At 37.9% G+C, this 25,547-nt stretch overlaps 1 protein-coding gene and 1 pseudogene across 9 annotated transcripts in view; one reads left to right on the top strand and one right to left on the bottom strand.

The window, feature by feature from the left end:
- The window catches only part of INPP4B (inositol polyphosphate-4-phosphatase type II B), an 829,855-nt gene that overhangs the window by 281,313 nt on the left and 522,995 nt on the right, over positions 1-25,547 (bottom strand). For all 9 annotated transcript variants that reach the window (XM_024245636.3, XM_054553363.1, XM_054553366.1 and 6 more), the window contains 1 exon segment: positions 860-910. In XM_024245636.3, the coding sequence (XP_024101404.1) occupies positions 860-910 (51 nt within the window).
- LOC112133069 (U6 snRNA-associated Sm-like protein LSm3) lies at positions 3,373-3,684 on the top strand (annotated as a pseudogene).

Here is a 25,547-nt window from a genome sequence, read left to right on the forward strand (position 1 = left end):
CTGCTCAGTCGAGTCAAACTTTGGTGCCTATTTTTGGAGTCCTTCCTTGGCAGGTTTGAGAAAGTGACTGTGTTCAATGAGAAAATGAATGGTACCTAGTACAGTGCCCTACACACTGACTGGAAGAAGGTTGTCAAGTGCCTGTAGGATTTCAGGGTATTTCAAACAGCTCTTCCAGTTGGCTTAGCCCCAGGGCTTCTTAGACCTAATTTACTTCTGGTCTTTTTCCTCCTCTCTGAACACACAGATCGCAGGGATTCAGCCTGTGGGGCTGTATCTTTTAGGAGCTGCCACCGCCTACTCTAGCCTTGTCTAAGCAGAAAGCACCCAGTACCTTCTTGTTCTTCCAAATTCTGAATTCTAGAGAGGCAACAGTTCAGTGCAGCAAGAAAACCTCAGCAGGATTTTGCAACATTGGACTGAACAGTGGTGGCTGCCTCTCTTTTGACCTTCATTACAGTGTTTAAGTGGCAGGAAACAGAAAATACCACAATCCTATGGCTGGTTCTCTTCCTCCTTCCTGAAGCGGTAGAGATCACATCTGTAATTTCCCTCACCTCCTGTTGGTCCAGGAATCTTGGCTCTGAATCACAGTTCAACTACCTGCAGGGCCAAGTCTAGGCTCATCTCTAGCCAGCTGAACTAAATATGCATTCACTTGAGGATGATTTTCAGGAAACAACAAAAAAATGAATTCCATGCAATTCAGCAAATATGTGATAGTGCCTCCTCGAAGAGCCATACCCTGTTAATGTAATTCAATTTTATTTGTCAGTTACCAAGCAGAAGGCCAGAGAAAATCCAAATGATTAATTTAGAAGCGATGTGTGTGCCTTCTTGAAACATAAGAAACACTTACCCCAATTTCTGGCGGGGAATCCTTATGTTCTGGTAGGACACTGGTTCGAACCTGTGGAGAAAAACATTTTCTGTAAGACTTTGGAGTAGAAACTAGTGCAGAAGCCTCGCACAGGTGCTGGGTTTCAATTTCCTTCATCTCGCGTCAATTCAGACTCTGTGGTTAATCATTAATGAATTCACCTGTGTGCAACACCTGCGGCAGTGCAGTGAAGCTGTGCTGTTACAGTTCCTGAACTTCCTGGACAGAGCTGCCTGGAACCTCACTCCATCTCTTTATCTAATACAGATATATCCGGGATTTAGGCAGATCTCTTTAATCTCCTAAAAAGGCAATCTTCATTCAACATTCAGGGAAAGGGAAGAGCTGGTATAGAGAAAGCAATTCCATGCATGCGCAATGAGTGTTCCCAACACAAAGAAATGATGAATGTTTGAAATTATGGATATGCTAATTACCATGATCTGATCACAATACATTACGTGTATTGCAATGTCATTATGTACCTCATAAGTATGTACAATTATGTGTCAATTTTTTTAATTAAAAAAATATTCTCTGGATGAGCGCCCACACTCATGCTTCTTATAGGCTATCTTTCCCACTTGAGAATTCTGGGCCAAATTAACAGATACCATCATCTGAATTTACTGGAAAAGTAATTCTCAATTGTGGGAGGGGGAGTAATGTAAAAGAACCAGCTATCTGGGCAAGCTTTCCAAAAAGGTGTTCTAGCTGAAACACTAACTCCTTATATAATCAAGAGACATGTATCTTCAACTGAGTGGTGATTTTCAATTCTGGCTGTACATTAGAATCACCTGGGGACCCTTTCAAACTCTTGGTGCTCCTCCATGCCCCCAGATATTCTGCTTCCAATGTACAGCTACTGACTCTATGGTTCTCTTAAGAAAACACATTTCAAATAAAAAAAAAAATCGTGATTACCTTTCTTGCTTCAGAAAACGATAGGGAACGTAAGAAAAAACAAGAAACATATCTAGTATGTCTTAATTTTAAATAAAGATGAGTTAAACAAGTTAAATGAATATAAAGCAATACACAAGCACATCCTGTCTACTTGGAGAGAAAGGGGATTGGCGGGGAAGAATCAGGGCAACAGCCTAAAACACTTAAAGGATCAACATTTTAAGGGATCATTTTAACAAAATCCCTTTATGCATACTTCTCTTCAAATCCCATAAGTCTTGACATACCTGACCATACCAGGTCAATCCTCCCAGATTGAAGGGATGCTTCTAATACCACTAATAATATTAAAAGACTTGAATTAGCTCCTCATGGCATGCTAATCTTGAACACAGTTGCCAAGTCCTTGAAAAAAGCAGCAAGCTACAATAAAATGTGCATTTGAACTTCTAGCTTAATACTTTTTGTTTCTTTATGACAGATCCAGCACTATCGCTTGTACAATTTGTCAGTCATTATAACTCAAAATTGTTCATCCAGCACAAAATAAATGACATGAGAGATCCCAATGGAGTAAACACAATTTGTAGAACACACTCAACTCTTCAACTCAGGACCGCATGACACAGCACTTGCTGGCTAAGAGCATTAGCAGTTTGGTAGCTGCATTAACATTTTTTGGCCCAGATTACCATTCAGTCTCATTATCTGAAAGCCATCAGCTGGCCTCAAAGGACAAGGAAACTATATACAAATAGTGGTGGTGGACAATGTATTGTCTGTGCATGGATTATACATAGTATGTATAAATATGGTTTCTCCCTCTAACTCTATATGTATATGTATAGTTTATTATACTACATATATACGTATTAGTATAAAGTGCTATACATATAATGAATACTCACAACATGCACCATATAATGCACATATGTGTACTATTATATACATTAATTTTTTTAAAAATTGACAGCCAAATAACATTTTCCAAAGATATACACTTAAATTTACAAATAAAGTGAAAAGAAAAAGTCAGAAATTGGTAAGAGGGTCAATATACATAGAGTTGTATAAAGTATTTGATTTGGGTCACAAATATTAATATAAAAGTATGTGTTTTAATATTGGACAAAGGTAGAAAATTTTTGACAATTAATATTCTTTATCCTATTACTGATGTTATGGTACATAGGTTATAACAGTAATGCTTTTCTTACGTAAAATATACCCTCCATTGCAGTAAACACAAGCTAGGTAGCAAGCACTGGATTTGCCAGTGAATAATGCCCCATTGTTTCTTGTTGAGACTTCAGAGGCTAGTGAGTGAGACACATGTGTGAATAATTTAGCACAATGCAATAAGTGCTATAATAGAAATATGGGCATTTTCCTGTGGGCATTTAGAATGAAGAATATTTTATCCTGTGAGTTTCAGGAAAGGCTTCACAAAAGAGGTGGTCTGGGTTTTGAAGGACGAGTAGGAGTTTTAGGCAAGGAAGGATATGATAAAACAAGCAGAGTTTTATGTAACAAGCATCTGTCATAGAGTTGTAAGAGTTCAGGGGGAAGGGTGCAGGATTTGAAACGTGGCAGATTATGTGGGCCAGCAACAAACTACCAAAACCACAGAGGAGCCCCTGGATCTTATCAGGCTCAGCCTAGATGAGCAAATTTACATGAAAATGGGAAATGACTGATGGCTTCAAGGCAGATTACATGCTTATGATCAACATTTAAATATGATGTTGGGAGATGTAGAAGAAACTGTGGCTACTATAGAAATTGATGAATAAACATACGAAGGGATATGTAAATTAATGAAACTGAGTATTCCAATGCTCATTATCCAGGGAGATGGTGTTGTCCTGGTTGTCCCTCCACTGAAAGCTGGCTGACACAAAGGATTTGTCCTGTATGGAAAATAGGAGACTTTGTACAATTGCCTCTTTAAATGTACAAAGCATTTGAAAGAGAAACCTGCATACATTTTGATATTAAGAAATAATTCTGAGGATTTTTCCACTCTGGAAATGAATTGATTTGCAGATAACTCATGACTTCTTAAGCTAAATGGCACTTTTCCTCCAACTCTTCCAATAAATATAATCACCAAGATGCAAAAACCAAAACAAAAATGAACAAACAAACATAAACCAGAGCTCAGTTGTGTTCAGGAAATAGTAAGTATTCTTTTGATGCTATTGGGGCCCTGCAGAAAATGGCAGGAGTTACATACGTTTGGGGAATTGGGGCCATTTACTGTAGAGGGCTGTCTCCCATGTTACAGAAGTGGAGTTTTATTCCACTGAAATATTCCAGGAAATAGGATATCAGGGAAGGCATTGAATAGTGGAGTGGCATGACCAGAACCCTTGACACATCCCAAATCTTCCCAAGTCACCTTGGGAAAATTATTGAACCTCTTCATGCCAGTTGCCTTTCAGCCTTTGTGTCAGTTATTTAACATGGGGTTAATAGACCCTAAAGGTTGTTGTATTCTATCCTTTTCAGCACTGCAAACAGTACCTGACCCAGAAAGAGAAGGACAAAGTGTGTGAGAAAGAAATGGGGGGAGGAGAGAAAACGAAGAGGAAAGAGGGGAGTAAAGAAAGAAGGAGTGGAAGGCAGAGGAAGGAAGGGAGGGAAGGGAGGAGGACCATGAGACAGGGAGGAAGAGAGAGAAGGAGGAATATGTCACTAAAAAATACTAAGGCCTAAACAGATTTAGATGAGACCTCTTGGTGAGGAAGGGATGAAGCAAAGGCTGTGACTGTAGCATTTGGAATATTCTGGTTCACTGACAATGTCATGCCTCCTGAGAATTTCAAGCCTTCCTTAGGAATTCATTTTCCCTTTTTTGGTCTTATCAGCACTTCTTCTCTCTATTTTTCTTCACCATTCCCCTCCCTGTCCTTTCCTGGAATATAAGAATGTCTTCCTGACTACAAATTTAAAACATTCTTACAGCTTCCTTTTGTCTAGACTTTTATGATGTCAAATAAAGCAAGGCAGACCAATTAATGGTAGTGATCATGTAGAAAATCATGTTTCCTATTCCATCTTGAATATTTTTTAAGGTTCATCTAAAACAAATTTCCTTCTCTATCAACCTCAGAAGTTCAAAATTAAGCTAACTAAATTTATCTTAAAAACAAAACCAGGTAGCATACAGTGGGTTATTCTCACTCTTTCATGGAATTCCTATAGATTCCATATAAAGATTCACAAATCTTTACTGTTCCCAACAAGAGGCTGCTTCAGCTACCAATACAGCAGCTGAACATAGGACTTTAATGCTCATATTTATGCAAGACATACTCCTCAGACTAGTCAACCTTGTTACAATGAGCATGGGCATTGCTGTCCTGAGGGTGGGAGGAGAGTGAGGACTGCTCCACTTTTTGTAGGTGAGTAGCTGAAAATCAGGCAATGGGGCTGCCTGAAATGCTAGGAGTCTGTTGGAGATCCAGACCCAGAGAAGGAAAAGGCCATGCTGTCCTGAGTCTGCACACTAGGCTGGCAGCACCTGGACCTCATGCAAGTGCATCTGCTCATTGGTAGGTGAGGGAGAAGCATCCTCCCTCTGGACAGTCTCAGCTGGCAGGCAGAGGGAAAGACATTGGTTATAGTGGAGGAACACCTCTCGGCAGGGATAGAGCCCAGATGCTCTTCCTAGAAAACTGTCACACCTGAAAATGTCTCTGATAATGAATGTGTCTCATTTCTTTAAAAGAAAAAAAAAGTGTTACTTTAATTCTCTATGTATCTCAAATTAGAATATATCATCACATTTACTTGTTCTACTTGGAAGGAGACACATAAGTGTCTTAATAATCAAACATTAAAATTTGACTACAACAGAAACGTTTTGCCCCACTTCACAGTATGAATTTTCTGGAAGGAAGCTGCTCAACCAGGATTCCATATCCTAGGAACCCTTGATCCCAGGTGCAGCCATGTAGCTAGTTCTCACCAATGAAATGTACATGCAAATGATGTTTGCTGGATTTTGCAAAAGTGAATATAGTACACTCTCTCCACTGTCTCATTCTTCTTCCAATGGCCATACATAGAGGAGTCCAGTCTTTACGTGGTGGCTGAGCTGCACCTGAGTCCCAAAATTACCACATGAAAGAAAGCCATCTGCCAACCACCACTACTGTAGTAGACTGTTAAATAATTGTGTTAGTTTTCTACTGGTGTGTAACAAATTACCACAAACTTAGCTGCTTAAAACAACATCCATTTATTTGTTCACGGCTCTGTAGGTTAGAAGTCCAGGCATGATATGGCTGGATTCTCCACTCAAATCTCACGAGGCTGAAATCAAGGTGTCAGCTGGCTGTGTCCTCATTTAGAGGCTTCACTGGAGAAAGATGTGCTTCAAAGCTCCCTCAGGCTGTTCTCAGAATTTAGTTTCTTGCAACTCTTTAACTGTGGTCCTCATTTTCTTGATGGCTATTCGCAGGAGGATGCTCTAAACTCCTGGGGCCACACACCAGCAGCCCTTGCCATGCTCCCTCCTCCATTAAATTCAGCAACAGAGAATCTCCTTGGCATCAAATCTTCTCCAACTTCTGTTTTTAGGAAGAACTCACTCTCTTTTAAAGGATTGCCTGATTAGGTCAGGCTCTCCTCAGATGATCTCTCTTTCAACTAGGCTATATAATATGACCTAATCATAAGAGTAAATGCTACCATATCACAGTATTGAGGATTATGCAGGGATGCTACACCATGGAGTGGTAATTTTGGGAACGATCTTAGAATTCCACCTACCACAATAATCAAGAAATAAACTTCCATTGTGCTAACACACTAAAATTTGGATGTTTACATTTGTTTTGACAGTCAGAATAATTTAGACCCTCCATTCTTTTTAATTTTAATAGGTTTTGGAAGAACGTGTGGTGTTTGGTTACATGGATAATTTCTTTGGTGGTGATTTCTGAGATTTTGGTGCATCCATCACCTGAGCAGTGTACAGTGTGTCCAATGTGTAGCCTTTAATCCCTCACCCCACTCCCACCCTTCCCCAAGTCCCCAAAATCTACTTATCTTTCTTATGCCTTTGTGTCCTCATAGCTTAGCTCCCATTTATAAGTGAGAAATACTATGTTTGGTTTTCCATTCCTGAGTTACTTCACTTAGAATAATGGTCTGCACCTTCATCCATGTTGCTGTGAATGCCATTATTTGATTTCTTTTTATGGCTGACCACATTTTCTTTATCTACTCATTGATTGATCGGCATTTGGGCTGGTTCTATATTTTTGCAATTATGAATTGTGCTGCTATAAACATGCATGTGCAAGTGTCTTTTTCATATGACTCCTTTTCCTCTGGGTAGATACCCAGTAGTGGGATTGCTGGATCAAATGGTAGATCTACTTACAGTTTGTTAAGGAATCTCTGCATTGTTTTCCATAGTGGTTGTACTAGTTTACATTCCCACCAGCAGTGTAAAAGTGTTCTCTTTTCACCACATCCACACCAACATCTATTATTTTTTTGATTTTCTAATTGTGGCCATTCCTGAAGGAGTAAGGTGATATCACATTGTAGTTTTGATTTGCATTTTCCTGATAATCAGTGATGTTGAGCATTTTTTCATAGGCTTATTGGCCATTTATATTTCTTTTGAGAATTGTTTGTTTATGTCCTTAGCCCACTTTTTGATAGAATTATTTGATTTTTTTCTTGCTGACTTGAGTTCCTTGTAAATTCTAAATATTATCCCTTTGTCAGATGCATAGTTTGCAAAGATTTCCTCCCACCCTGTGAGTTGTCTATTTGCTCTGCTGATTATTTCTTTTGCTGTGAAGAAGCTTTCTAGTTTAATTAAATCCCATCTAATTATCTTTGTTTTTGCTGCATTTGCTTTTGGGTTCTTGGTCATGAATTCTTTGCCTGAGTCAACGTCTAGAAGGGTTTTTCTAATGTTATCTTCTAGAATTTTTATGATTTCAGGTCTTAGATTTAAGTCTTTGATCCATCTTGAGTCGATTTGTGTATGAGGTCAGAGATAAGGATTCAGTTTCATTCTTTTACATGTGACTTGCCAATTGTCCCAGCACCATTTGTTGAATACAGTGTCCTTTCCCTACTTTATGTTTCCCTACTTTTGCTTGCTTTGTTGAAGATCAGTTGGCTGTAAGTATTTGACTTTATTTCTGGGTTCTCTATTCTGTTCCATTGGTCTATGTGCCTATTTTTATACCAGTACCATGCTGTTTTGGTGGCCATAGCCTTATAGTATAGTTTGAAGTTGGGTAATGTAATGCCTCCAGATTTGTTCTAACGAAATTTTGGATTTATTTAGTATATGGTTATGAGAAAATAAAGCAAAATAGCCAACATTAAATCTTCATTTACTATTTTAAGGCCAGCAAACATGTGTCAAGCACATATTATGATTCAGCCACTATTATAAGCACTGGCAATCTCAGAGAGTAAGAGCTTAAGAAGACAAGGTATATTTCATTGATACGCAATAACAATGGCATGGTAAGAGTCAAACATCTAATAATAATTGCTAAGAATCTTCAGTTTTCTAAAATCTATCAGCCAGTCTTAGATAACAGTTTTCTAGTTGTTTAATTTTAATCTTGCATGGAGAAAATGATGCATGTACAAACCTAAATGATTTAGGCCACAGAATCTTAGAGATGGAAGGAATCTCTCAGTTAATTAAAAAAAAAACTAGGCAATATGAAAATTGTATCTGAAATATTCCTGGGAAGTACATTTAACATTTCTTCTTCAACATTTGGAATTTCTAGCTTACTATCTCACAAATCAGTATCGTAAAGGTAGTGTTACAAACTCACATGCCCACAGGCTCCAGGTAGGTAAAATTAATGAAAGGAGTGGGCTGGGTGTTTGAGACAATAGGAATTGGAGAGGACTCTGGCAAAATGGAATCACATTTCTAGTCTATAAGAAGTGACAACTACCCAGCTTCAACGGATTGAAAAAATTCTGAGAAATACTTCTTCAAATATTAACAATGGGTAAATATTAATTCTTTTGAAAGTGGGCTATTGTTACCATATGCTGATTTTTACCAGAAACATGCTTTGTAACTAAGGTGAGTGGGCCAAAGCAAGCCCACTACTATATTAGTAAAAATATTTTTTAAAATGTGCTACCCTAAAACAGTTGTTATTAATCTTGACAACACAGTAGAATCGCCTGTAACATGTTTTTGATTTTGTGTTTGTTTTAAATGCCAATTCACAGGTCACACCCCAGAATAATTATATCAGAACGTCCAAGGGAAGGGCCCAAGCATCAGTATTTTTAAGGCAAATACTCCACTTGATTCTAATGTGCAGCCAAAGTTAAAGTAAAGAACTATTGCTATAAAATAAATGAGATTACTTTTTGGTAAGAATGAGACTCACAAACTAGCTCTAAGTCCTATGAGGAGTCTTAAAACATATTGCGCCATGTTCAAGCCATCAAATATGGTTCCCTTTGAAAAGGACACACAAAAAAAGTTAACAGATTATCAGAGCTAGAAGGCCCTTAGACATTTTTAGAAAAGGTTCCTTAAATTTTAGTGTGCATGCTCATCACCTGCTGGTCAACAGCTGGTCAGGAGGATGGTCTCCAGACCCTTCTCTAGAAGTCTGTTAGAAATGCAGTATCTCAGGCTTACCACAGACACATGCATCATAGTGTTCATTTCAGTAAGATTCCCAATTCATTTATGTGTACATTAGTGTTTGAGAAGCTCTGGTTTGGAAGAATGCTCATGAGTGAAATGGGTCATAATGAGAACAGGTCTTCATTGCACCTAAACGTGCCTGAAATAGAAATGAGGTTCATTATTACGGTTATGAAGACTTTTTTTTTTTGAGACGGAGTCTCGCTCTGTTGCCGAGGCTGGAGTGCAGTGGCCTGATCTTGGCTCACTGTAAGCTCCGCCTCCCGGGTTCACGCCATTCTCCTGCCTCAGCCTCCCCAGTAGCTGGGACTACAGGCGCCCGCCACCACGCCCGGCTAATTTTTTGTATTTTTCGTAGAGACGGGGTTTCACCATGTTAGCCAGGATGGTCTCGATCTCCTGACCTTGTGATCCACCCGCCTCGGCCTCCCAAAGTGCTGGGATTACAGGCGTGAGCCACTGCGCCTGGCCGATCTTTTTTTTTTTTTTTTTTTAATGTCAAGCCACTGTAAAAGCTCCAGATGATACCTTCCAGCAGACAGGTGCCCCCTTTTTATGTGAGGCAAATGGCAGGTAAGGTGAGGGGTAGGGACTCACTCTTCAATCAAGTCAGAGATTGATCTGGGACAGAGCTGGGCTGGAATGGTTGGTACAATTCAGCGTCATTGGCTGAACTGTGTTTCTCCAATATTCATACATTGGAGCCCTTACTCCCAAGTAGCTCAGAACATAATTATTTGAGATAGGGCCTTTACAGAAGTGATTAATTTAAAATGAGACCCATAGGATAGGGTGCTAATCCAATGTAACTGGTGTTTTTGTAAGAAAGAGGAGATACCAGAAAAGCCCATGCCCAGAGGAAAGACCATGCAAAGAGGCAGCAAGAGGGCCGCTGTCTACAAGCTAAGGAGAGAGGCTTTGGAGAAGCCAACCTTGCCAGCACCTTGATCTTGGATTTGCAGACTCCAGACCTGTGAGAAAATAAATTTTTGTTGCTTAAGCTACCCAATCTATGGTATTTCTTATGAGTAGCCCTAGCCAACTAAGATTCTAAGTCTACCTGTGTTATCTGGTATGGCCCTCTGTGTTTTCAACCAACAGCCTGACTGGCCTTTGCTTCTCAGCCCTGAAAAAGTGTATATTGTTAAGACATTCCACTATACTTCTTTAACATTATACCTGACACAGCCTCAGAATCTGACAAAAGTCTTTAGAGGGAGACCAGCCATGAGTTTGAATCTCCTTTGGACTCCAAAACTGTCATTCCAACTATACATGAAAACCCAAATCTCTGCTGAGTGTCATGCCTGCCAGTTGCCACCTTCTGTTTGGCAAAACCTTGATATTCAGACTTCTAGACACAGGGAGACTCTGTGAATACCTCCAGGTGAAAAACGACTTTTTAGTTTCTCAGTGTCAACTCAGCACTCCCCCTACGGCATCTCTTGCCCATTGTCAGTTTCTCTCTCTCATTTCCCAAGCACTGTGAAACTATAGGGACTTCCACTCTGCTTTTTGGAAGCCTTTGACCTGGTTCTTTAGCCTTCTGCAAAGTGTCAGAATTCACCAAGTCTCTTCTGAGAAAAGAATGGCCACTTACTTGAGGCCCCTGAAGTCTCCATTTCTGACTTCATCCAACACAACTGTTGAAAGCTTTGCTGATTTCTCTTTCTCCAAGCAGCAGCTCTCTGTCTAGGCAAAGGCCTACTCCTCAGCCCACTCTCAGAGTCAGCAAATACCCCTAGACAAAAATCATGGCTCCTGATAGCTCAGTGTTGAAAGGTTCTCCTTGCTTTGGAAATTTGGTCTCTCTAGTTATTTTTGCTCTGATAGCTTAATGGTGCTTTCAAACATGTGATTTTTGCAATTAGCCTAGCTTCTTTTCTAGGTATTGCCAGAAGGAGCAGTGCTTGTCCCACCTACCACATCCTACCCAAACCGAACTCCTTAATATCCAGAAAAGTTATTGGTAAGCTAAGAAATCTTCCAAACATGCGGTCAAGGGATGAAAAATGATATTCAACAAAGTATGGTTATATGTAACTGGAGAGGAAAAAAATGCCATTTAAATATTGGTCTGTCTGTTGAGTTATGTCTTTGACAAACTGGTTACAAATACATAATGACAGGTGGTTCGTTTGGTAAGACTAGAGCTTACCCTGAAGCCTAAACACAATCCCAATTAACCAACTTGGATAAACAATAATTGTTGAGAGGGATATGCTACCTTGGGTTTTACTCACTAAATGTGATCATCTTTCAAATGTCAAAGCACACTCTACCAAGTTATGTATACAAGTCCATTCCATAGGCTTCCACGCCAAAAAGAAATACTAGTAACTAACCTGCACATTGTGCACATGTACCCTAAAACTTAAAGTACAATAAAAAAAAAAAGAAATGTCAGCTTTTAAAGGTGAAAAAAAAAAAGACAAATAAAAGCACTCTTTTAGTTTGGATGCTCTAACCTTAGATGTTTTCCATTTCTCTAAAGCAGTGATGTTCACACCACAGCTCCTCGTCACATGGGTCTCTTTATGTTTAATTGGTGGCTCCTTAAAACTTCTAATTTCTCTATATGAATGCACCATTATACTAAATTCTACCAGTCATACAGGACTCATGTAGTTCTTTAGGTTAATAGTGACTGCAAATGTGGCTCCAGAGTCATATAACTCTGAGTATCCCTGCCATTACCCACATTTTATTCCACTTCCCTTTCCGACTATTACAGAGATCTATTACAAGCAGGTGAAAGAATACTGAATGGCAACAATATCTGTAGACATCACCTTCCTTTATCAGAGAATCACTGAAAGATACAGGTTCTGCTGAAAATAAGAGATGCTAGATAAGAGGTTTTGTTTTCATGGAAGTCAAAGAGGTCTCCTTACAGCTTTTCTAAGAATAAGAGATTCTGTCCTCCATACTACTTACTTCTGGTTCTTCCTGAAGTGAACAGTAGGCTGGGACACTAGCATTGTGCAGACCCCATCGGTTTTCTTGCACTATGTGTTACGAGCCAAGTCCGGTCCTGTGGACTTAACTAAAGCAAGAAGGAGAAACCTCTAAAAAGCTGTACAAAGTACGACAGACAATAGTTTTCCTTTAACTGGTAAGGGATGTTTACATATTTTACAAATAGAAATAAAGGAGCTCTTCGCACTGGAAAGCCACAATCTAAAAATGTGTTTTATAGGCACTAAAGATAATAGCTGATAACTTGCTAAACAACTGTTCTTTATAAAGCTGAGAACTCCATTCCTGCTGACTCCCAAAGCCTCACATGAGGATATTATTAACATATGAAACACACGTAGAGCTCAATTCAAAGCTCATGTACTCTACTAACAGTTGTTATCAGGTCAAACTTCCACCACTGCCTCCATCCATTTCCTCTCTTTGTCTACCACTTCAATAAGCAAAAATAATTGTACCATCATTATAAAAAGTGGAGAATCATTATGGCCCATCCATTATCCTCAGCATTAGACCTGGATGGTGACAGGCTACCCTAGAAACTTTCTGCCCTAGAAATACTGTAAAACTTATAGTTGATATATAAGAAAAATGGAAGCAAGGAAATAATAACTATGTTTAACCTTTGGGTTAATTATTTCAGGGCATGTCTTTTTTTTACTTGTATTATTTCATTATAGTTCTGTATTGTATTATTGTTGCTTTGCCCATTTTACAGATGAGAAAACTGGGTTTCAGGAAACTGGGATAATTTGCCCAGGGCCACTTCATTAGCAAGTTGCAGATTAGACATTAAACAGTCTCCTTCCAAAATCTGTGCCTCTTCCATGGCTGTGTGCCTCTTCAGAGCCAGACTGACGGTGACTTTGTCTTCCCTAGGGCTGCTTAATTAGAGTTTTAAAAAGCAAATATCTATTAGCCTCAGGGAATAGAAACAGACACAATTTGTCACACTACCAGACTCAAAAACACCATCGTTAGGTATTAACAGCCCCCAATTAAGATTGTAGTCATGAGTTAATGAACGAGCCATTAGACAGAAAACAGTAATATGAACAAAAGCACATGTCTATTAATCTGTTGCTCACTGAAAGTCATTAGTCCCAACAATATAAGTCTAAATAATTTCTAAGTAGCTTTAAAACAAAACTATCGTGATACAGCTTATGTATTCCAGATCATTGACAACCTGGACTTTGATAACTGTGGTCAAAAGAAGATCACCAAACCCCTCATACAAATTAATTGGTTTACATAATCAGCCTACAAAGTATGTATTTACATGAATTGGAAAAAAAAAAAAGTATATGGGCATGGAGTGGAGGGGCTTTCAAGGTAGCTCTCCAACGAAGAGTCCTGTTTGTGTCCAGGCAAAACTGGGATAACTGCAGTAGATCTATTCTACTGTCACAATAGTTTCTTTCTCTATAGAATTCTACCAAAGCATCTAATAGTTTAATCAATGGTTCTTAACATGGGCTGCACTTTAGAATCACCTGAAGAAGTTTTAAAAACTGCTGATTCCAGGGCCCTACTTGTTTACACTCCTTTAACTGGACCATTCTAATCACTCAACATTCTCTTTCACTGCTCTACCTAATTCTCAAAACAACCCTGTGAGAAAACTGGGGCTCAACCTTTAACTTTCAACCTGTAAAATAAATAATAATACTCAAAGAGAAGTTAACTTTCTTCCCAGATTATGTGGCTAATAAGTGGAGGAGGGAATATTTCAACTTGAATCTGCTGTATTCCAAAACCAATGCTTTTAACCCTCTCCTATGTTGCCTAAACTCAGGGCTGAAGTCACAGCAAAAGTCTACTACACAAAGACTGCAGAGGGAAGTTAAAGCAAAGATCCCAGTTTTCCTGAAACAGAGGGAATTGTGATAGTGGCATTCTAAACAGGCACTAGAACCATGCTTTTCTCTAAGAAACACTGTTTTGCCGTGTCTGTGGCCCACTGCATGACTAACTCAGTGTTGTTTTAAAAGAGCAAAGGTATTAAATTCAATGTCATGAACTCTTCTGAGGAAGAAAATAAGGAAATGTACAGCGTTTCAATAGAAAAAAAAGTATTTCAAGCTTCAAAAGATTGACAAAATTAAGAACAAAATTTCATTATGTTGAGGGCTTCTTTACTACAATAAACTACATACTGAAACCTAAGTCCTTGTGGATGGCAGCTGAGAGATCAATTTCCTACATTTCAAACCATAGGTCAGCCATTATTCTCAAGTGTGATCCAATCAGATCTGTAAGGCCAAAACTATATTCACAATAATATTCAAATGGTATTTTCCTTTTTCACTCTAATTCCTTCACCAGTGTACAGTGGAGTTTTCCATATGCTAAAAGACATGAGATATCACAAAAGATTGAATACAGAGAAGCAGACATGACAATGCAGGTCTCTCCTGTTGATCAGACATTAAGGAGATTTACAAAAATGTAAAACAGTGTCACTGTCTCAGTATATATTTTTTTGGTTTTCCAAAACAAAATTTTCAAAAGCATGTGTTATTTAACATATAATGAGTTTATTATTTGCCATTTTAAATGAATTCATAAATATTTTTAAAATTTTGGAGTTTTAATTTCTTATGTGGAAAATATTCATAATTACTATAACTGTATAAACATATGCTCTTTGGGATTCTTGATAATTTTTAAGAATGTAAAAGGGTCCTAAAACCAAAAGTTTGAGAAACACTGCCATGGTGGGTCTCAGTATTACATTAATCTTACCCTTTTTCAGACAGCTTCTTTCCAGAGTCTCTTTCAGAGGTGGATGTGATGATTACCACAGACACCCAATAATCCAGCCAGCCTGAACCACTAAGACTCCCTGAACTTTCCTTGCTCTCACATCCCTCCATGCCTTTGCATGTGCTGATCTGTCCTTTTAAGTACAAGAGATATGGTCATGAACAAGGAATAATCACTTTATGAACTACATTCTAGCATCAGGAAGATACGGACAATATCAAAATGTGTAAAGAAAGTAAAATATTAAAATAGGGTTATAAAATACAGTGAAACGAGGTGGGAGTGCTTTACCTACAGCTGTCCCTGAGGTGGGTTTCCCTGAGCGGGTAACTTTGATTCAGACCTGCATAACGCAGAGGAGCCAGCTCAGAGAAACTAAGGGAGAATAGTATTTTAGGCCAATGCAACGTCAAGTGCAAAGGCCCTGAGGCCAAAGTGGCTGAAAAACCAAAGAGAAAAAAGGGGAAAGAAGTGAAAGGTTGGGTGGAAGAAAGGCAGGGCTCTGGGAACATAGGGTTTATGTTACAATTACAATGGGAAACTCTAGCTGGGTTTTAAGCCAAAAAGTGATGTGATATTTGTCATGCATTAAAAATATTACTCTGATGTGTGGAGAACAGACTGCAGGAGATCAAGTGTGGAAGGATAAGCAATTAGGAGCCATTTACAAATTACAGCTTATTTATCATCATTCCTCTACTTTTTCCTAGAGTCAGGATCAAGCTAGATATGCAGGTTTTTAGAGGAATAATCACTGGGTAGCCTTGAGTTGTTTCCAAATATTTATAGAAAGCAGTTTAATACTGACAGAGAATTAAAGTGAACATATAAATTTCCTCTAAATATAATTATATTCATCTATGAGGACAATAATGCTCAACTAGTCACAAGGATACTTGTGGATTAATAATTATTTAAATAAATTTAGTGCTAAATAATAAATATTCCACTATTTACACTTTTTTTTACACTGTAAATATTAAAGCCTATGAAGTAAAAAGCATTCAGAAAAAGCATTCAGAAAAAGCATTCAGAAAAAGCATTCTAACTTAAAACATGAGGAAACTCAATTCTCTGGAAAAAATTTATAAACAAGCTGAATGATAATAACAGAATTGTAATTACTAATGAAAGCTCTATGAATAAAATTGTTTATGGATGGCTTCAGCTCTTCTGGCAGGCACTTGTGGCAGTAGTATATAGAAAATATCTTCATTGTTACTTATCTGCATTTGAATCATATCAGCAAGCAATGATTCAAAGACCCATGAATAGCAAATAATGACGCATGTGTGGAAGAATACAAAATAGAAGAGCCCCTTTAATTTTAAAACAAACCCTTTCTTTCTAGCACCAAGAGGCCTATTAACAGGAATTTTGAGAAGTATCTTTCTATCTGGGCACAATTTTGTATATCATTGGGCCTGGATTAAAATATCTTGAAACTCCATCTCTGGGTTTTTTAAGTTAAAGTTGTGAAACATTCTTCATCTGCACTGGAGCAAGAGTGGTAACTGCCTGTGAGATGGCTCTTTTACTTTCTTATCAGTTTTTCTGTTTTACAAAGTAAACTGCCTGTCAGAACCAGGGATGCATACACACACGCATATGTGCACACACACACACACATACGTGCGCATGCACACACACACATATTCAGTGAAGCAATTCAATTCCATGTTCCTGTCAAATGTCAGAATGTTCCTGTTCCCTTAAGCCATTCAAAAGATTTGAAAATACATCATCTGGGATGTTTAAGGACTTTAGTGTCTCAAGGAAACTACATTTGAAACCTTGAATTTTAACATTTAAAATTCTTAATAGTTGGAATGTATTTGTCATTTATAATGTATGTTTTGTGCGTAAAGTGGGTTTACACTCAGTATTCTTGCTGCCTCAGGGCTTAAAGAAGTGAACTAAATTGGAGCTAATGGGTTCAGGCATTTTAGAGGAAACTACTTAAAACTAAGTGCACTAAGCAATGCCCATTCACAGGAACAAGAGAAGCAAGGAGTATTTTCATAAATTTGTCCTATCGAAAGTTGTACTTTCATTTTTTTCACTTCTTGAAGTGAATTTTTCTTTGATGCTGTCACAAAGAAGCTTTAAAACATTTTCAGATAATGTTGCTCTTTATTTGCACAGACCAAATAAAACCACAGGTAAGGAAATTCAAGGGATTTAATCTACGTGGGATGGGTATTTTGTCTTTAAGAAGAGTGGTGTGCAGATAAATAACAATTGGCTTTTAAAGGACAAGGATGGAGGGAGCTACCATTAATAGTGCAAGCAATTTCTGTGGTGTAAATACTCCCAGCTGGCCCATTTCCAGCTACTAGCTCGAGATCGCTGACCACAGAATTGGAAAGGGACATGTAGGGTCAGCTCTCCAGGGACAGTAGAGCAGGCCCCAGCATACCACTGTGGCATCACTTTGGAGAAGTCAACTGCATGGAAGTGTTTGGGACCCAGATCTACTGGGATCCTGGTATACTGTGAACCTGGCTGCAACTGGCATAGGGATCAAGTCCAGAAACATCTTGGTGAAATACAAGTATATTACAATCAATAGTTTGAAAATACAATCATCCCCCCTCTCACATGCCAGATGATATGATAAAACCATGTCTCTGAAATCAATGATTTTAATTAGGCTTAAGCTTAATAGAATTTACATGTTTCTTTGAGAGGTGACAAGTACTATCTATTCGATCAGATTCCCAGTAATTGCTAAGGAATTATTTTAAAACCAGTGGAAACTTTGGCCATGGGAAAGATGCACGCCAAGAATCTGGTTTACCAGAATCAGTCTCACGACATATTTGTGCTCCAGGGTCAGTTTTAAGTGCCCTGGCAGCTAGTGCTGAATGCTTCAAAATTTTCTCTATCTTTGGAGCTTCTAATTGTGATCCTTACAGGCCACAGATCATATTATGAGGCAATGTTTGGAAAAGTACTCTTACAAGAATGTACCAGAAACCTGGGGGGGGTGGGGGGTGGAGGGGGAAAACCTAAGGTTGTCAGTGCATCCCCTGACCCATAAATAGGCTCATAACCAGGGTTTCTGTGTTGAAGTCTAAACTTGGAAAATCATCCATTAAGGAATTTTAAAAATGTGCTCCAATTAAGCCCATAGAGGTTTCCTTAAGTGTATTTTCCATACAGACAATGTAGCCTTCTTAAGAAAAGCTAATTTTTAGTACAGCTGTCTTGCATAATTTTTATTTCATAGCTTATTCCAAACCAAGCTATTTAACATGACAATCTGTGCTTATATTATACCATGTTTCAGGGACCTCAGATGATTTTATTTTTTAAAAAGAAAAAATATATGACACTATAATGAGACCCTTTATTCTTGGCTTTATTTTCCCTTTAAAATAAAACCAAAGGTGGAGGTAACTACAGCTAGACATTTAGTACAGATTTTGTAATAATAATTAAGTTAGTAGCCTTCATGGGCATATCAATATTCATGAAAACAGCAATGGGATAGAAAAGCATTAAAGGCTTTTATAAAGCAAGAGAGAAATAGTTCTCAATGTCCTTGAGAAATGAGTACACTTATTAAAGGGGGGAAAAAAAGCATATATAGTTAAAAAAAAAAGTTGCTTAAAAAAGGAAAAGGGGTGTTTGAGCTAGATAAACTTTTAGAAGTAATTTAATTTAACCATTTTCACGTAAAGTTAAGAAAACTGAGGCTATTGGTGGTTAAATGACTGGTCCCAAGTCTCACAATTAGATCATAACAGATCTGTGCCTAGAAAATGCTTTCTTGTTTAAAACCTTCTAAAATGGGGCCGTGCGTGGTGGCGCATGCCGGTAATCCCAGCACTTTGGGAGGCCAAGAAGGGTGGATCACGAGGTCAGGAGATCAAGACCAACCTGGCTAACGAGGCGAAATGCCGTCTCTACTAAAAATTAAAAAAAAAAAAAAAAAAAAAAAAAGCCGGGCGTGTTGGCAGGTGCCTGTAGTCCCAGCTACGTGGGAGGCTGAGGCAGGAGAATGGCGTGAACCCGGGAGGCGGAGCTTGTAGTAAGCCGAGATCACGCCACTGCACTCCAGCCTGGGCGACAGAGCAAGACTCCATCTCAAAAAAAAAAAAAAAAAAAAAACCTTCTAAAACCACAGACATGCAATTGCAATGAAAATACATAAAACAGAGACAGATTACATGGAAGAGCCAATCTAGGACCCACTCCGATCACAGGTGCTGAGCAGGGGCCACGTGAGTCTTGTCTGATTTAATTAGTTGGGGTCATATGCTTTGTTTTCTCTTTTCCTGATCCTTAAAATGAGATTGTTGGATCAGCAGCACTGGAATCATTTGGGAGCTTGTTAGTAATGCAGACTCTTAGGTCCTGCCCCAGACCACTGAATTAGAATTCAGAATTAGAATCCTCATTTCATAAAATCCTTAGGTGTTCCCTAAGTACATTAAAGTCAGAGAAGCCTGAAACAATTGATGCATTCATTGAAAATGAAGGAATGTTTTCTAAAAGACCAAATCTTTCCTTTCTCGCTTTTATCTCTCATATTGTTTTGCAGAAACTAAAAAGAAGGAAAAATAATAGTATATTTTGTTACAATATATTACCTATATGTTATGATGTTATAGCAAAATAGGGTTCTCATATATACAAGGAAAGAAAGACTTGTAGATAAATATCATATAATTCAACAGTGTAAGTTAACTGCATGATCTTGTCTTTATTACAGGTACTGAATTCAACTATTTTTTATTCTTTTTTTGTATTGGACTGACTACATTAACTCAGTTGGTCCAATGACTTCATTTTTTTTCCAGCTTTATTGAGGTATAATTGACAATAAAAATTAAATACAGTTACTGTGTACAACTTGAGGTTTTGATGTATGTATACACTATGCAATGATTACCACGAACCAGCTATTTAACCTGTCCATCACCTTAGTTACGTTTTTGTGTGTGTGATGAGAGCATTCAAGATCTACTCTCCTAATAACATTTAATTATACAATATAGTATTGTTAGCTATCTTCACTATGCTGCACATTTGATTCCCAGAACTGATTTATAACTGAAAGTCTGTACCCTTTGATCATCATTTTCCCATTTCCTCCTCCCCTCAGCCCCTGGCAAATACCATTCTAATTCTGTTCTGTTTCTATGAGTTTGACTTTTTTAGATTCCGCATGTGAGAACATAAAGTATGTGTCTTTCTCTGTCTGACTTAGCATAATGCCCTCAAGATTCATCCATTTTGTTGCAAATGATAGAATTTCTTACTTTTCCTTGCCTGAATAATATTTCACTATATATATGTATACACACATATATACACACATACATATACTTGTATGATACATACAAATACATACACTTGTATGTATGTGTATATATGTGTATATAGCTCTCTCACAATTTCCTTATTAATTCATCCATCAGAGGATACTTAGGTTGTTTCCCTGTCTTGGGTTTTGGGTATTGTGAATAATGCTGCAATGAACATAGCATGAAGAGATCTCCTTGAGATACTGACTTTGCTCCCTTTGGATATATACCCAGAAGTGGAATTGCTGGGTCATATGGTAGTTCTATTTTTAAATTTTTGAGGAACCCCCATACTGTTTTCCATATTGGCTGTGCCAATTTATATTCCCAGCAAGAATACACAAGGGTTCCCTATTCTCCACACCCTTGCCAACACTTGTTATCTCATGTCTTTTTGATAATAGCCAGTTTAACAGGTGTGAGGTAATATCTCATTGTGGATTTAATGTGCATTTCCCTGTTGTTAGTGAAGCTAGGCAATTTTTTCTATACCTTTGGCCATTTCTATGTCTTCTTTGGATAAATGTCTGTTCGGGTCCTTTGCCCTTTCTTGAATTGAATTATTTGTTGTCAGTTTTTTTATTTTTTATTGTTTTGCTATTGAGTTGTTGAGTTCTTTATATATTTTATATATTAGCCACTTATCAGATACATGGTTTGCAAATATTTTTCCAATTCTATAGGTTGCCTTTTCATGTGTTGATGGTGAGCTACCTTTAAATAGTGAAAGGATAAATCTATTAGGGAGCATCTACATCTGGGGCAAACACTCCCCTGAAAGCCAGCTATAATTCTGGCCTTCTAAGACCTCCTAAGAATAAAGCCTATAACTCAGCAGGCTGCTTAATGCTCTGTCTGCTACTTCCTGGGAAAAATGAAAGAAAAAAAAAAGTCTGAGTATCCACAAATTCCCAAAGCAGCTGGAGGAGTTATAAAAAGAAAGGAATTTCACCATTTCCATGAGAGCTTCTTCACTTCTCCCATTTTCTTTATTAATAGTGACTCAGATTAAAACTTGCAATAACAAAAACAAAAAAAAATCTAGTCAACTGATTCCTAATATTTACTTGGGGTGGAGGATGCTTTTCTTCTCTAACGTCAGTTCTGGTCCCGTTATTTTTCTTGTCCAAAATACCTTGGGTTTACTTTTCATCATACTCCCTCAATTATCTTATCTTTTAGAATTTAGCCATTAATACCAGCATTTATTTTACTCCTCATAACCCCAAATCTCCCATGTATACCTTAAGGATGTCTTTGCTTCCTAAGTACCAGAGGAGAAGAAATACTGGTGCAAGTCTAATGGATATTTACGTATATTCACATTTCCTGTTAAACTACTTATAGTTAGATTCTCAAATAATAAAATGCAACCTGAAATTTAAAAACAGTGACACTAAGCACCCTTAGGAGATAGGCAGAGTCAATCATCAAAGGGCAGAACATAGAGGAAAGTCAGTTAACTTTTAGTCAGTTGGCTTTTAAAAATGGTTGATTTATTTTTATCAGAAAGAAACCTGCATACTCACATAGGTAGAGTTTAATGAATAAACACAAAGTAACACCAATGTGTAACCACTGATAGTGGCAGGAGACAGACAAATTCCTCACCAGACAAGGGCAGGATCACCAGTGAAACCCAAACTTCAAGCAAAAAGACAGCCTGAAGCCTGAAAACCAGGCTGCGGTTCTGGTACAGTCCACGACCTAGTGAGAACTTCTGTGGTGTCTCTTAGACAATCAAATGGTGCTTTTTCCAGGCCCGCCCATGGACCAATCAGCATGCATTCCTCCATTCTGATCCCATAAAAACCACAGACTCAGCTACCCATTGGACTATCTGCTTTTGGGCCCGCTCTCACACAGAGGGCTACCCACTCTCGGGTCCCCTCCCCGCTGACAGCTTTTCTTCTGTTGCTTAATAAAATTCTTCTCTGCCTTGCTCACTCTCTGTTGTCCATGTACCTCATTCCTCTTGGATATGAGACAAGAGCCTGGAACCTGCCACATGGCAGGAACAAAAGGAGCTGTAATACCATAACCCCCCCTCCCACTTGAGGGTTAGTCGGGGAGAAAATACCGCTGGGAGCCACACACCTCTGTTCACTGTGCTGCAGGCAGAGGGAGCAAAAAGAGCAGTGACACTTCTGGAGGCCCAGACCTTAGGACTCCTTGAGCCAGAGCTGTAACATGCCCCTATCCGACAAATCACGGCTGGCGGGACCAAACATGTTTCTGTTCGCTGCCCTGCAGGAGGCAGGAACAAACATGAGCTGTAACATGAACAAGCTGTAACATGAACAAGCTGTAATATGCCCCCACCGTTTGCCGCACCAGGGGTTGGGGGAAGAAGAGAGAGAAATAACACCCCCTGGGGCTTCGCAGTTGCTGGAATCTCTTGAGTTTTGGGCATGGCTGTGATTCCCCTCCTCGTCCAGATGCTGGTGCCCAAGGCAGAAGCCAATTGTAGCATGTTGGGCTCAGTCACAGGCTGTGCCAGGCCAAGTGGGCAGAGAAAGCCCAGCAGTAAGCACAGAGCTGAACAAGGCCCCAGGCAGAGGTGTTACTGGCCAGCCACAGAGATTTCTGGTTGGCCAAGTGGCACTGAAAGGATCCTGTGTCAACATTTCCTGTAGAAAAAAATGCAACTTGACTGGCAAACTAGAAAACCTCATTTCTGAGACTTTCTCCTAATACAACCCCAGTATTCTCCACTAGAGACAATCATTGTCCTTTTGTAATAATTTTTCTTTTCGTTAGAGTATTACCACCAAATAATGCACCCCTAAACACAACAGTGTGGGTTTTCTTTTTCTCTACATTTCTACTTTACGTAAAATACATAAATACTATATATATTCCTTTGTCTTTCTTTGTTAACTCAATTTCTTTTAGATTTATCCATGTTGTTGCATATAGCTAAAGTACATTTATTTTCATTGTCAGATAGTAATTCATTGCCTGACTGTACTACAATTTATCCCTATTCCTCTTGATGGTTATTTAGGTTATTTTCATTTATTAGCTGCAGTGAACTGCTGCTATGAAATTCTCACACGTGTATCTGGAGACCATGTGTAAATCACTTTCTAGGGTACAGACCCTAGAGAATAATTGCTGCATCTTTAGAGATTACATCTATAACTGGGCTGGAATGCAAAACTGTTTTTCAAAATGGTTATATTATTTACCCTCAAACCATATGAAAATTTTACATCCTTATCTGTACTTGAAATTGTTAGACGTTGAGTTTTTACCAACCATTGATATGTAATTATATCTCACTGTATTTTTAATTAATAATTATCTGATTATTAATGAGGTCGATTCCCAAATGTTTACTGGCCATTTGATTTTTCTCTTTGGCAAAGTGCTGGTTCAAATCTTCTGTTCTTTTTTTTTCTATAGTTATTTATCTCATCTTAATTTGTAGGCATCCTTTATTCATTATATATATATTTTATATTTTATATAATATACATAATATATATTATTATGTATATTATATAAAATTCTAAGATTCATTATATATATTATATATTATATAATATATAATATATATTATAAAATATATAATATATTATATAATATATAATATATATTATATATTTTATAATATATTATATATTTTATAATATATAATATATATTATATAATATATATTATATATTATAAAATATATAATATATATTATATATTATATAATATATTATATATTTTATAATATATATTATATATATTATATATTTTATAATATATATTATATATATTATATATTTTGTAATATATATTATATATATTATATATTTTATGTAATATATATAATATATATTATATATATAATGAATCTTAGTTCTTTGCAATTTATATGTGTTGCAAATTTCTTCCTCTCTCTACAACTTGTCTCTTTTTATGGTGTCTTTTTCACCTCTCTTAGACATTCATATTTGAAAGCAGTATGACAAAGTGAGGGGAAAAAGGAGTATATAATTGTATACCTTTAAGAGACTACTTCTTGAAAATGTACCTAATATCATTATGTCCAATTTTGCACTCTAGAAGTGATTTGTCAGCACTTAAATATCTGATTTCAACTATATCAACCCAGAATTGCCTGTATTGCTTTGCAAATGCTTTTAATACTCTTGGTATGTGTCTGAAACTTTCCCTTCCACAAAACCCCTACACCTAGTACTGACGTATATCTAACAAATTGACTTTAAAAAATTATGTGATTAAGTGCCATATGAGAGACTAGTCTATCCAAGTGTCCTGGGCAACTTTATTTTATTTTATTTTACTTTTTGAGATGGAGTCTAGCTCTGTGGCCCAGGCTGGAGTTCAGTGGTGCCATCCAGGCTCACTGCAAGCTCCACCTCCTGGGTTCACACCGTTCTCCTGCCTCAGCCTCCCCAGTGGCTGGGACTACAGGCGCCCGCCACCACACCCAGCTAATTTTTCTTTGTATTTTTAGTAGAGACGGGGTTTCATCTTGTTAGCCAGGATGGTCTCGATCTCCCGACCTCGTGATCTGCCCACCTCAGCCTCCCAAAGTGCTGGGATTACAGGTGTGAGCCACCAGGCAACTTTTAAAAACAATAATATTGCTGCTATATGGAAATCTGCTCATCTACCTTGACATAAGCCCAACTAATGAATGAGTTGGCTTTTGTTTTTCCTGCCTTTCAGATTCAATAAAACAAGGTTCTCAAAGCCTAAACTCCTCATGTGTACTAAATATGCTATCTATATATTTTTATCTCTTATGATTATCACAAGCCATTAAAGACTTTCATTTCCTGATTCTAATTTTCACATATTGGAATTGTTGCCAAATGAGCCAAGCGCTCTTCTACTTGTTCCTTCGGATCCCACACTCTACCCTTTTCCATCTTGCCTTCTGCCACTGGAGCATGGGCTCTGTTAACTACCTCAAAGGGCTTCCTTGTCCTCTGACTTTCAGTTGAGTTTCCACAGTATAGGTCCCGGCAGGAGAACGGAGGGTCCAGGAGGGGAGAAGGAG

The sequence above is a fragment of the Pongo abelii genome, chromosome 3, assembly GCF_028885655.2.
Source record: "Pongo abelii isolate AG06213 chromosome 3, NHGRI_mPonAbe1-v2.0_pri, whole genome shotgun sequence".
NCBI classification, from domain to species: Eukaryota; Metazoa; Chordata; class Mammalia; order Primates; family Hominidae; genus Pongo; species Pongo abelii.